This window comes from Strongylocentrotus purpuratus, unplaced genomic scaffold, assembly GCF_000002235.5.
Source record: "Strongylocentrotus purpuratus isolate Spur 01 unplaced genomic scaffold, Spur_5.0 spur5_scaffold_9, whole genome shotgun sequence".
Taxonomy (NCBI): domain Eukaryota; kingdom Metazoa; phylum Echinodermata; class Echinoidea; order Camarodonta; family Strongylocentrotidae; genus Strongylocentrotus; species Strongylocentrotus purpuratus.
Genome location: NW_022145615.1, coordinates 30,218,992 through 30,232,833, shown reverse-complemented (window position 1 = coordinate 30,232,833; position 13,842 = coordinate 30,218,992). Strand labels below are relative to the sequence as shown.

The 13,842-nt window shown below is 36.3% G+C and overlaps 1 protein-coding gene across 3 annotated transcripts in view; it reads right to left on the bottom strand.

The window, feature by feature from the left end:
* Positions 1-13,564, bottom strand: part of LOC115918398 (ankyrin repeat and death domain-containing protein 1A-like) — a 45,340-nt gene extending 31,776 nt beyond the window's left edge. Inside the window, exons 1-6 of one of the 3 annotated variants that reach the window (XM_030976695.1) lie at positions 13,203-13,564; positions 9,972-10,075; positions 8,029-8,127; positions 7,428-7,526; positions 6,503-6,655; positions 419-553 (exon numbers count right to left, since the gene is read on the bottom strand). In XM_030976695.1, the coding sequence (XP_030832555.1) occupies positions 419-553; positions 6,503-6,655; positions 7,428-7,526; positions 8,029-8,127; positions 9,972-10,075; positions 13,203-13,236 (624 nt within the window). In that variant the 5' untranslated portion in view covers positions 13,237-13,564. The remainder of the gene's footprint in view (positions 1-418; positions 554-6,502; positions 6,656-7,427; positions 7,527-8,028; positions 8,128-9,971; positions 10,076-13,202) is intronic. The other 2 variants (XM_030976694.1, XM_030976696.1) reach the window with 2 other exon arrangements.
* Between the last annotated feature and the right edge of the window lie 278 nt (positions 13,565-13,842).

Genomic DNA, 13,842 nt, shown 5'->3' with positions numbered 1-13,842 from the left:
TACATGATGAACACAGACCTAAAATATCAGATGTGGTTTATTGCATCCCCTGTTTTCGTAATGAATGTGATATCAAACATTGGCCTGAACAAAATTTCAACATCTTTGATTATGACGAAACCTATTTTGTCCATGATTTGAAAGCAAACGAGAAAAAAATAATCAAAACAAATGATCATGAGTTAATTTATGAACTATATAACTGACGACGTTATAACCCATAAGGATTGATAATTACCTCAGTCCAATGTGATTTTTAGACAACATGTACTGAAATATATGTACAGCAAACTTGATAGTCGCCATCGCACCTCTATTATGTAATATTCATAACATTATGAAATAAAATGAATAACCAAAGAAACAAATAATTGAATCAAAATCGAACGAAATGAAATCAAATTTTAGAAAAACTTACGTCGTCTTTGTTTGTTTTTTTCTCCGCGAAAGAATCTACGCTTCTGGTCTTCTTCTTCACTTCTGTCGGTTTACCCATGGCCATGTTGCCGATGTTGCCCATCATGTTGCCTGCTGCACTAAACAAGCCAGTCACCTTGTTTTGTATAAGTTAAACCACCACAATGTCCACCGTGAAATGGCGAAGTTAGGTAACCATGTACCAAGAAGATATGTTGTAAACCATGATGTTGTGTACCATAATGTTGTATATCACCAACGTGCACCATGGATTTGTTTTTATAAGGTTTTGTACCATGATGTTGTTCACGATTACGTATACCATAATGTGGTATACCATAATTTTGCACATCGTGATGTTGCGTACCATGATGTAAATGTATACCAAGTTGTTGTATAGCATGTTGTTGTATAGAATGTTGTTGTATATGTGTACCACAATTATTGTTTGTCATGAAGATGTATATCATGATAATGTTTCACATGAAGTTTTGTTCAATGAAGTTGAATTAAATGAAGTCGTATACCGTCATGTTGTGCATCATTACGGTGTTGTATACAATGATGTTATAAACCACGATATTGTATTCCATGATATTTAGGCGAATGTTTTGAATGAAGTCGTGAATTATTTTTGTATTATGATGGAACGGAACACGACACATTACGAAAACAAAATGGTTGTTTACGATGGGCGTGGTGAGAAAATTACCATGCAACAATACATGACAAATATAGTTACATCAAAGACGAGTGGTATAGAGATGGTGATGTTAGATAATTGTTTTAATAATGTTGATGATGGTGATGACGTCACGGCAAATATTAAAGTCATTATTGTCCATGCAAATATTTGTTGAAAGTTAGTGTGTGAAGTGTTAGGTTTAGACAGACAGGGCAAGAAAAGGGAAGAACAATTGAAAACGTTCAATTAACATACTGCAAAGAATACACTTATACCTATTATATATGATACTCAAGAAATATAAACAACTGCATGTATATCTTATAACCTCAGTACACGTAAAAATCATAATTTATACACACAAAAAGTGTTCTATAATTAGCAAAACTGAAATGAACATGACTAATATGACAGCAGGCGAACAAGGAAATAATTATGGTTATGACTGGGTGTTTTTTTTTATCTAGCCTCTAAACAGTCTGTTGAATAAATGGTCCATGGCACGATTTTGGCACTTTATTTGCCTAAACAGTTCAAATTTGTGATATACCAAATCAATGATATACCATGATACCAGAGAAATGTCCATGATTGTATATAACCAGGTTATGTAGTCGTGGCCGACGGTTCCGAGTCACAAATATTACTTTCAATTGGCTTTGTGCTCGTGACTCGGTCCGATGCCAAGACCTGGGGGTGTTTCACAAAGATCCTAAGTCAAACTTAACTCTAAGTTGGACTTAAAAATTATGGAGAGCCATTTGTAGCCTTAAAATAAAATATATTCAAAAGCAAAATTTGAAGTATTTTAGACTTTTCATAAGTTCCACATCAAGAACATTATATTTTTTTGACGACAGAAAAGATGGATGATTTGAATCAACATGTTATGCCTTTTAAAATCATTTTTACAAAATATTTTCAATGATGCTAACGGCTTCCCATAAAAGTCCAACTTAGAGATAAGTTCGACTTGGGATCTTTGTGAAACACCCCCCAGGACCACTAAAAAATATGCCATCTAGGCCGGACTCGACGACATTTCTAGAAGAGAGCATTCAATGTCATTCATGATTATGTGACATCTTTGGTCATTCAATGATATATTGCCCTTATAATCAAATCACATATTACATGATATCAAAATAACACATGATATCAAAATAACACATGATATCAAAATAACACATGATATCAAAATGACAGTACATCAATAATCTACAGCTTTGGCAGATTCCAACATACGGTCAATATCGATATTGCAAACATATTCCTGTGAAAATATGGCAGTGTACTGGATATTTTGGTACCCAAGCATCCCATATATTGCATAATTAATAAGTGCCATTATAAGCATGGCATAATTATGAAGCAAAAGATTAAAATAAATTATGCACTTTTATTTTGTTCAGCAAAAGCATGGAAATTCCATTATCAAGCAACTATGAATATACAATCTCAATCGCAAGGTAGCGAGCAAGAGCATGCATTTGTTTATATTTAAGAATCGAACAAAGATGTACAAGTAGCACAAGAATTCATTGTATGAAGTGAAATTTGATAACAGTATTAAGCAAATTAAGTATATTTATCATATTTGGGCATTTAACATAATCACAATCGAAATAGACATGAGCAATGGTGTAGGTGCAAAGGAAAGTACACCCATCCCCTCCACCAAATTGCAAAGCAAAAAACATTTGTATGAGGTAAAGAGAGAAAGACACGTTGACGTGATAAAGTACAAAAGAAGGGCAAGGAATGAAATATGCTAAATGTACCCCTTCTCCTACCCCCCCCTTCTCTGTGCCGCCTGGTTGCCGTGCTTCCTCGCGTCGCATTGTATCCACCTAGAGAAGGATTCGTACACCCCCCCCCCCGCCTCCCCGACATCCAGTGGCCCCTTAACGCCACTGCAAATGTTATTTTTTTTTACACAACCAAGTAATGATACAATAAATGCGAAACAAATAGATATAGTCCTCTTTTGCAGCAATAGTAAAAACACCAATCAATGAAGCACTAAGCAACAAGGGCGAAAAGCATTTTTGAAGACCTTTATTTGAATGAATGGCATGTCTACATGATGGGGATCTTACCTGTTAAACAAAATACGTGAAGCCTCTTACAAAAAAAGAATGTGAACTTACATTCATATATATTTTTATCAATTCTTTCTGTCCCTCATCAATTTTTAGCTTTCCCTTTAGAAATATGATTTCAGTTCTTTTAAGAACTAACACATCTCTCCAAGAAACAATATCCCAGTCATTAGAAGGACTACACACATGGTGTACCTGTTTACAGTATCCTGACTCATCTCCCTCACTATGCAAACCTATAAAGAACACTTGAATATGATATTCATAACCATTGACGGAGCTCCATAGGATAAAGGATCATAAAGACCCTTCCCCCCCCCCCCCCCAAAAAAAAAGAGAGAGAAAGAAAGGAAGGAAAAGAGGGAACATGGAAGAAGATGAAAAGAGCATAGGATCATTATGACCCCCTCCCCCTCCCCAATCGAACGGCGGGGGAGGCAAAATAGAGATAAAGAAAGGTAGGGAAGGGGAACATGAAAGAAGATGATACTGTAGAAGCATAGGAGCATAATGACCCTTCCCCCCCCCCCCCCTCCCATCGACCGCGGGCGGAAGGCAAAAAAGAGATAATGAAAGGAAGGGAAGGGGGAACATGAAAGAAGAAGATAGGAGCGATCGCCATGAAATGAAGCAAACCAAAAACCAAAAACCCGCCTGATTTCTTTTCTCCTCCAGAGGAACCCTGATACACCCAATGACTACCGATCACCGACCGATTTTTACCCGATTCATATTTGACGTAGGCCGTGACAAGTCTTCATGGCTCCCACTCCTATTGTTAAGCACAGATACCACTCCGGGGAAAAAACTTGAAGTTAATGCTGACGCGATATCCTGTTGAGAAAAAGTGCCATTTCTACTCATTCGTCATTATTCCAACACCACATGTGTCTATCAGACGTTATAGCGGACCGGTAAGAAAATGAGAAATAAAGGTGAGGAATCCCATTTCGTGCAAGACATTTCCAAAATCAAGAAGAAAAAAACCTGCCGCAAAACATTGATGAGAGTCCGAAAGCTTCGTTCTCTGACGTTTATACCTCCTTTTTTGTTTTTTTGTTTTTTAGTTTTTTCATTTTTTTAACCAATGAAAGATAAAAGAATCGATAAACCTATGATAAAACAAACAACTAAAATAAAACAGAAAACGTAAGATGAAGCCTCTGATTTCTCATCATTGCTTTATAGTGTTTTGTATAATTTCAGAAAAATTTCTTCCCCAGATTTTTGTGCAGGGTAAATACAAATGGAAGAGAGGGAATCAAGATTAGTAAACATTCCATTTCACCGCGCCTTACCTTTGGCTTTTGAAACCTGGCAAGATCCTGACGATATTTCTCTTTAGCCTCTTCCAAATCAGTCTTGTAAAATTTGTCAATAATACTATAGTTATTCGTTACAAATATGACTTTTGTTTTCTCAACATTGTATATATTATATCTACATAATCAGTGTAAGCATAACGACGGGGGCGTGGCCACAGGAGTGTGACCCTCCCATTTGAATTTGTTTACATTTTTCTGTTCGTAGCACTTTCATTTAATTTCATTTATTTTGAACATTGTTTCAAAATAAACACTAAAAATGACCTTTTCAGCCTTCATTAATTTCATTTCCTTTCCTTTTTTGGGGTTTAAACAAGATTATGAAACACTGCAAGCGTGGTCAGAACATGTGAAAATCTTGATAATGTAAAGTTCTTTTTTTGTCTTGCCTGGAGGGGCTTTAAGCTGAATTTTGAACAATATACATTGTAGGTCCCCGCACATTCAAAATAGTAAAGCGACTTCCGTCACCATGGAATTGGAAATAACATGTTATATTCTACACTGTTTTCAGTTGCAAAAGACCAAATGGTTGAGAAGTTATATGAATTCTCGGGAAACACTAGCAAACAATATTCGTCATGGTAATATTTTAATAATGATAATAATTAAATAATAATAATTAAAATTTAATTTCCGTTGTATTTGGGGGAACGGTAAAAAGTTTTCAGAGGAAACAAAATAGATATAATAATGAGCGTCCTGTAAAGAAGTTTTTTTTATTAATATCGCAATTGCATTCTAAATAGACTTTGATCAATATTTTTAGAGCACTCATGAAGATGCTAATCCTATTTTATTTTTTTTGCTGCTAGCTTTAACGCAAGAAATATTAGCATCATTAGTCGCAGAGAATAAGAGACTTTTCACGCACAAATCTCCAGTCAAAAGTCTTCAAGAGACGAAAAATCCAATGAGGATCAGAGATTAGAGATCGACTGGTTAAAAATATTAACAGAGATTAATCAGATATAAGAGTCATGTTAAGGTAAAGATAGCCGACAGAAATATTTGGGGTCGAAATTACTTGATGATACGTGAAGTATACATTGTTCACACCTATATGATAGTTTAGACATGGAAATAGTAGTATGCTATAGACAGCGACAGTAATAGTTTGGATCGAGATACGCAAACTAAATAGGATATCTCTACCTATATGGTATATAATTCAGACAGTGATATATCGTAAGCGACAGAAATACCTTTGATAGAGATTATATGAAATTGTATCGTGTTTACAAATCTGGCAGTAAATAGTACGTTTCTATTGAATGCATATAGTTTAGAAAAGGAAAATTATTATTCTATAATTAGAGACAGAAAGGTTTTTTTGATCAAGATTATGTAATAGTTAACCCGCAGTTAATAGTCTTTATACCAGTGCAAGATAGTTTAGACGGAAATATTTTGCTATATTGATAGCGTGAGAATATTTACAGAAATACATAATTGCTGAAATTATTTTGTTACAGCGTATTGCTTTATAATACGTGACAAACATGAATAGGCAGATTTCTCTATGTACGATAATTTAAACAGGGAGATTTTCACTTTTCCCACATTGACATTAGAAAATTGATAAAAATGATAAGAAACTTAATTTGTCAGCAGGGCATACTGCAAGTGGCTAATTAATGGGCATAGTAATAAAGCAGCGAAATCATGAAAATGTCCAACTCGATACGTAAGTTTCACAAAGTAATAAGTGGAACCTGACAAATCATCCAAACCGGTGTAATAATTATTACCTATTATTTAGGTATAAGTTTTATCGAATTTACCTCCAATCTCTTACATCATATGGGAATACTGAAATTGTAATTGGTTAAACGGACACCTCAGTTTCCACCCCCCCCCCCTGAATGTGGTATGATTCATATTACTTTAGCAGAAGGGTTACTCTTGAGGATAGAATTTTCTGCAAGTCTTCCAGCTCTTGAGATTATGATAAAATGTGAAGATTATCTTACCTTTCCCGACACAGCATTGAGACTGATTCCTCCACCGTCATCCTCTTCGTAGTCGCTGTCCATCGGGTCCTCGTCGAGGAGTTCGCGTACGATGTACTCCAGGACGTTACGATGACCTCGCGATGCTGCACAGTGGACGATATTCATCCCTTGCTGTATGGTTAAGCAAAGTTGTGGTAATAATGACAATCTTCTTGATTGATAGAGCACCCAATGGTATATCAAAGCGTTTACAAAACATGACGGTAACCCCTGTCATCAGATTTGAGGCTCGCTCACATACATTTTGGGCACATTCTTCACTCCATGGGGAGCAATACGACCAGGGAGGTGTTTCACAAAGATCCTAAGTAGAACTTAACACTAAGTTGGACTTAAAAGTTATGGACAGCCATTGGAGCCTTAAAATGAAATATATTCAAAAGCAGAAATTCAAGTATTTTAGACTTTATTTATAAATTCCACATCAAGAACATGAAATCTCCTCGATGATAGCAAATATGAATGATTTGAATCAACATTTTATGCCTTTCAAAATAACTTTTACAAAATATTTTCAAAGACGCTAACGGCTTTCCATAATTTTTAAGTCCAACTTAGAGACAAGTTCAACTTAGAATCTTTGTGAAACATCCCCCAGTTGTAAGTTTTCAAACACGCATAACGTTAACCAAGGTAAAAGCAAGGAATTATGTGTTAATCTCACCGGATACTTATTTATTTATTTTGGTGACAAGGAGGAATGTAGATCATTAACTGAATAGAATATCATGATAGTATGTGTTACACTTGTATTTGACGAGCATATTTGGATAAACCACAAACGTTTATAATGCAAATGCATGATTAAAGAAGCTTACCTTTTACCAGATACTTTCTTATTCTTCAAATTTATATCTATAAGTTAATAAAGAAGTAAACTAACCTTGTTTTCTGCTTTAACGTCGGCTCCTGATCTTACAAGTGCTTTCATTGCTTCGTGCTTCCCAAACCACGTCGCCCACAAGAGGGCGTTCATCCCAAACTAGAGTAAATAAAACATGAAAGGAAATATAGGTATGTGGCCTATATATTAAAGTAGATTTAGGGTGATAGATTATGCAGCATGGATGGTGACTTTATTTCACATGAGGATAATGATGAGGAGGATGATGATGATAATGGCGAGTACTACGATGATGATGATGATGAGGGTGACGATGATAATGGCAATAATGATGAGGATAATGATCACGGCGATGATGACGATGACGATGACAACTATGATAAATATGATGACGATGAAGATAATTCTAATGACAACGACGATGGTTTGGAAGTTGTCGTTGTTTTTAATGATAACAATAGTGCTGATAAGGAAGAGATGGCGGCGAAAAATGATGATAATGAGGACAACCAGGACGACGACGAGAGCGCCGAGAATGTCAACGATAATGAAAGAGAAAATGATCGGGAAAATGAAAATGATGGGAATTATATTAAATCATGATCATGATTATGTTTGTGATTATAGGCTACCTCCTTACCTTATCTGCCAAATCTATTCTAGCATCAGCATCAGTAAGCGATTCAATGACCTCCGTATGCCCTTGTCCCGCTGCCAGCTGCAATGGTGTACGATCCCGCTGTAAAGAAATGGTAGGTAATAGTTTTAAAATAGCTTGTATTATTATTACCTATTTTCTTTATTAACAAGATTATTTGCTGTAAATAGTATGTGCAATCTGAGTTTTATACAGGTTTAACTAACAAACTTTTTAGATGTACATCTGACATACATGATTTGTATATTATTCTATGAGGTTAATTCAATCGAGATTCTCAAGCATAAAAAGAAAACAGAATGAAAGAGAGAGCGGGAGGGAGAGAGAAAATAAAAGTGTTCTCCTTTCTCCATCCATTATCACCTTCCATAAAACCATTATGGTCCATAAACTCCAGCAATGACAACACCACCACAATGCATCATCATCATCATCACACTCGACCCAGGTGAGGTAAATGGGTACCTGGCAGGTATTAAATCTCTGAAATGCTAGTGCTAAAGCTGGGGTAATAATTGTCATCATCAAGTCTGACAGACATGAGAGCTATACAAGAACCCACTATTATTATCATCTTCATCATCATCATCATCATCATCATCATCATCATCACAATAGCTAATTTATCCTAAATCATTAGGGCACAAAATATCGCCACAGTTACCTCCACCGCAATCCCCCCACATCATCTCACAAACAACACTATAAAAATCACTGTTTTCAACAGTAATTTAAAAATAATTTAGATATAAAGATCAGTACAGTTGTTATAAATGTTTGTTATTAAATTCCTTTTGATAGAAATGCGAGATTGCGCGAAACCAATTACCTCGGAAAAGATCTTTCTTTGATTCTATTTGATTTGTGTTATTCCTTTCCTTTCGAGTTTCAAGATATTAAGGTATCCCAAGAGACACAGGAAACTTGTTTCCGAAAAACCTTCGTACAAAAAACGAGCAGGTTTGTCAGGACAGTGCCAATTTAGAACTGACAGGACTTGGTAACCTGGCATAATACTATTCTATCTTTTTTTTTTAATATTATAATTATAAAAAAAAAAAAAAAAGTAACTGCCAAAAAACAAAAGAGAAGTCAGTTGTATTATTACATATGATTAAAAAATAAAATTTTAAAAATTGTTAGTGATAATAGTCAAAATTGACTGATTGCCATAAAACAATAATCAACTTAAACAGTCAACATGCAATCACCCCTTCTCTTGATAATGATAATTATGATGCACTAGAGCAGGCCTTCTCAACTGGCGGCGCGCGCGCCACTTGTGGCGCTTGCGGTCAGACGAAGTGGTGCGCGACTGTTGCAACAACAAAACAAAAAACAGAAAGAAAGAATATTTTTTTGAGAATCAAATACTCAGTTAAATCAAGCAGTTGCAGTCGAATTTGAGCCCCAAATGCCTGCTTAACAAACAGGAAGAAAGTGGAATTTATCGTTTTTTACTATTTTATACGACTCTAAACCTAAGCTCTGAATAACAATTAGCTTACGATGGGTTACCAATTTTAACATTGCCAATCTCTGGAAACATCTTGTTTTTTGTTTGTTTGTTTTTCACTTCATTTTGACATTTCCCGTGTTTATTGCACACAACAAACTACATATAAATATACCTCCTGTGTAATTGTACACAGGAATTGTACTAATTTTGTTCACATCAATATGAAATTATGATTGATTATATTGTGGAATGAAATGGTGCTAAAAATGCCCCATTTGGGCCTTTAGAAAGCCCTAAATCCACCAGCTTCCGGGGGCTCCGCACCCTGCTACCCCCCCCCCCCCCCCCCCCCGTTAGGGCTTCGCATCACAGTCAACAATACAGGGTGGCACTTCAACTACAAATTCTTTTCGTTTTTGGCACTTCTAATAAACTAGTTGAGAAGGCCTGCACTAGATGGTCTTACTTCGTCCATGCAATTCACGTTGATTTTCTGTGCAATCAGGGCGTCCACCAGCGCAAGGTCCCCTGTCCTAGACGCTTCATGAAACTGCTTCTCTTTGGGCAGAACTACAGGAAGAAAGGAGGAACATGAAACAAGGAAGTATGATATAGGTACAGTGAAACCTGTCTATAAAGTCCTCCCAAGAGGGACAAAAACAGTGGTCTTTATAGGCAGGTGATCTTTATGTACAAGTTCCTTTAGTACACGTTTCAATTAGAAACCATTTTCAAGGGAAACACAAAATGTGGTCTTTGTAGACAGGTGGTCATTAAAGCAGGTTTGACTGTATTTTTTTTAAACGTTACCTACATTAATGCTTATATAATTATACTCCAATGCAGTTGTATATAATTATGTACTATTGATTGGTATTTCTAAGGAGCTTCACACATTTATTGCTTTTTCATGTAAATATGTTCAAATGAGACGAGTAAAATTCGGGTCAGATTGTTTTCCCCAACAATATGAAACTTAGCATATCGATCATGTCGATAGAAAGGATATGATATTATTTATTTCAATTTACATTTCACATACAAGCACAGTTTTTTTTTTTTTTACTGTAATCATTTTTGACGATGAATGTCTATTCGAGTAATACAGCAGAAGCGCAATCTGTCATTATATTTAACATGTTCAGTATTCACGTAACTTTCTCAACATTATGAAGAATTATGAAGTATAAGAGATTATCTGGGTGTGACAGGTGTGATCACTGGCGTACCTATGGGGGGGGCAGGGGGGGCAGAGTGCCCCCCTGACGGGCTCCAGGGGAAAAAAAGAAAAAGGGGAAAGAAAAGAAAAGAAAGGAAAGGAAAGAAAAAGAAAAAAAGAAAAGGGAAGAAAAAAAGGAAAAAAAGAGAAAAAAGGAAAAAAAGAAAAAGGAAAGAAAAAAGGAAGAAGAAGAGAAAAGGAAGAAAAAGGGAAAAGAAAAGGAAAGGAAAAAAATGGGGAAATTTAAAAAAAAAAGACCATGGCCGTACGCACCAGGGGGGGGGGGCAGTTGACCCCAGATATTTTGAAAACGTACAGTTTTTTCCTGAAAATGTAGTGTAGGCCTATACCAAATCCTTCAATTCTACTTTTGAAAATGCAAAAGTACCCTCATGACCAGTTCGGTCGCTCGAACTCCCTTCACTCCTTTTGCTTTTGAGATTCTTCGAAAACTTTTAACGCATCTTTCCCCCTCCCCCACCAGAAAAATATTCCGCATACGGCCCTGAAAAATTAAGACAAATGAAAATAGGAAAATATAAGTGATATAACAAATTCGAAACTCTTCGCTGGCGCGAACTGCTTGCTAGCCTATTTTGTATTAAATGTTTTCACTGGCTCGTCCCCCTAAAAAAAGAAAAGGATTAGCATTGCCTAGAATACAATTGTGCCTGCCCCGACGGGCCCCGACCTGCAACCATGGCAACAATAACACACAATGTATGTACCAAATGTTACTAAAAGAGAGTAATTCATTTTTCTCGCTCGCTACACTTGCTCGCGAATAAAATGAATAGATATTGCTTTGGAAACAATTGTGCCCACCCTTGACCTGCAACAATATCATTAAAAATGGAAGAGTTTTTTCGCCCTCTCGCCAAAAAGGAATTGAATCGCGTTAAACGCGATTGCGTCCATCCTGACCTGCACCAATAAAAACAAGTTTATTTATTAATTTCTATTAAAAGAGAATTTTGTTTTTTGCTTGCTCGCTATGCTCGCTCGCCAAAATGGAATTGACACCGCTAACGTGCCCGCCCCAACCTGCAACAACCAGTTAATAATTATGTACCAAACGTTATTCAAAGAAGTTTTGGTGTGCTCGTGCTCGCCAAAACGGAATTAACATCACCTTAGACATGATTGTGTAAGCCCTGCCCTGCAACAAGAAAATATGAAATTTATTATCATTACAAAAATTTTGCTCGCTCGCTACGCTCGCTCGCCTAAAAAGAAATAACACCGCTTTTAATAATCACGTCCCTGACATGGAACAATGAACCCAAGTTTATGTACCATATTTTCCCTATAAAAGAGAAGTGATTTTTTTCGCTCGCTCGCTACGCTCGCTCGCCAAATTAGAAATAACACCGCTTTTAATAATCACGTCCCTGACATGGAACAATGAACCCAAGTTTTATGTACCATATTTTCCCTATAAAAGAGAAGTGATTTTTTTCGGTCGCTCGCTACGCTCGCTAGCTCGTGGAATTATGTGCCCACCACTAACCTGCTACAATATCATTAAAAAGAGAAATGTAGAGGGTTGCCTGCCCGCCAAAATGGGATTGACATTGTCTTAAACACGATTGTGCCCGACCCCGACCTGCAACAATGAAACGAAATTTATATAGCAATTCATTGAAAGATGTATTTTGGCTCGCTAGCTAAAATGGGTATAAAATCACCCTAAACACAATATTGTTCCCGCGCCCTGCATGGGACAATTGAACCAAGTTTAAGTGGCAATTATTAAAAAAGAAGTGATTTTTTTTTTCTTGCTCGCTACGCTCCTTTGCAAAAAAAATGAAATTAACGTCGCTAACAAGTGAATGTTCCCACCCCCAACTTGCAACAATACCAGTTTATATACCAAACGTTACTTAAAGATTTTTTTTTGCTCGCTCGCTCGCCAGAAGTGAAAATTAGCATCGCCTTTTTTGTTTGTTTCGGTCGCTTGCCCCCCCTGACGGAGTACCCCAGGTACGCCACTGGGTGTGATGTACTTTTCATATTTCCATCATGAATATATACTTCACATTTCAACAATTAAAATCTCGCTTTTATAATGTTATTGAATAGATTTGCAATTTTATTTGTAAATATATAACATTCTATTTCATATTATTTCTCACTTCGTTGAGAATTTTGATGCAACGACGAGAACAACAATAACAGTTAAGTCTATATTCATGTAAAATAAAAGCAGGCATATAGGCCTACAACTCAATGGGTTCATTAACACATGCATTTAATTGGACGTAGATACAATTAGGAGTATTACCTGTCAGCATGTGAAAAGAAAGTTCAATAGAACTTGGAAAATAATAAACAGGTACTCCGTCACGAAATATTGGGATACGAACTTATCTGTTATAATGATTTACACCTGTTGCTGCATACTGATTACTCTCATTCAGTTTGTTATTGATGATATTCAATTATTATTAACGATTAAAAAGGAGTAAAAATACTTACGAATCTCATCTTCATCGTCATATTCCTCCTCCATATTCGACACTTATCGTCACAACTTGACAAACTTGTAATGCAAGTATATAATACTATTTCATTTGCTGGTCCCACCTCATCAGATTGGTGTCATGTAGGAAACCCACCTGTTGCTGCGATCAATTATTAACAAGCATATGAATAACAACAGTTCGTATGAGACATGTAGAATTGTTTGTCCTTTCTTTTCTCGAGGCAAGGTGCGTAAAAGATTGTATCAGGTAGTACTATGCTGAAGAAATACTCTACTTTTCCTCTAATAAATGCCGGTACTTATACAAGATAAAGAACAAGTTATAGGAAATCTACGTTGAGTTAAGGCAGTGTGAGATATTATTGAATGCCAGGATTTGTACTCATTGTGACGAAACGCAGTGAAGTGTGCAAAGAGCTGGAGAAAATTCCAGCGGAGTTGTCTATTGTGTGAGCAAACAATAAAACTGATTTGCATATGAATGATGTATTTGTTGTGTTGAGTGGGACAATCCTATAATGTATGTATGGACTGAGAGGTGGGTCGAGTTTCAGAGGGAAAGAGAGAGGGTATCGAGTTGGAGGGGAAGGGGTAAGAGGGGAGAGTGGTGGAGAGACATTGCATGTGAGAGAG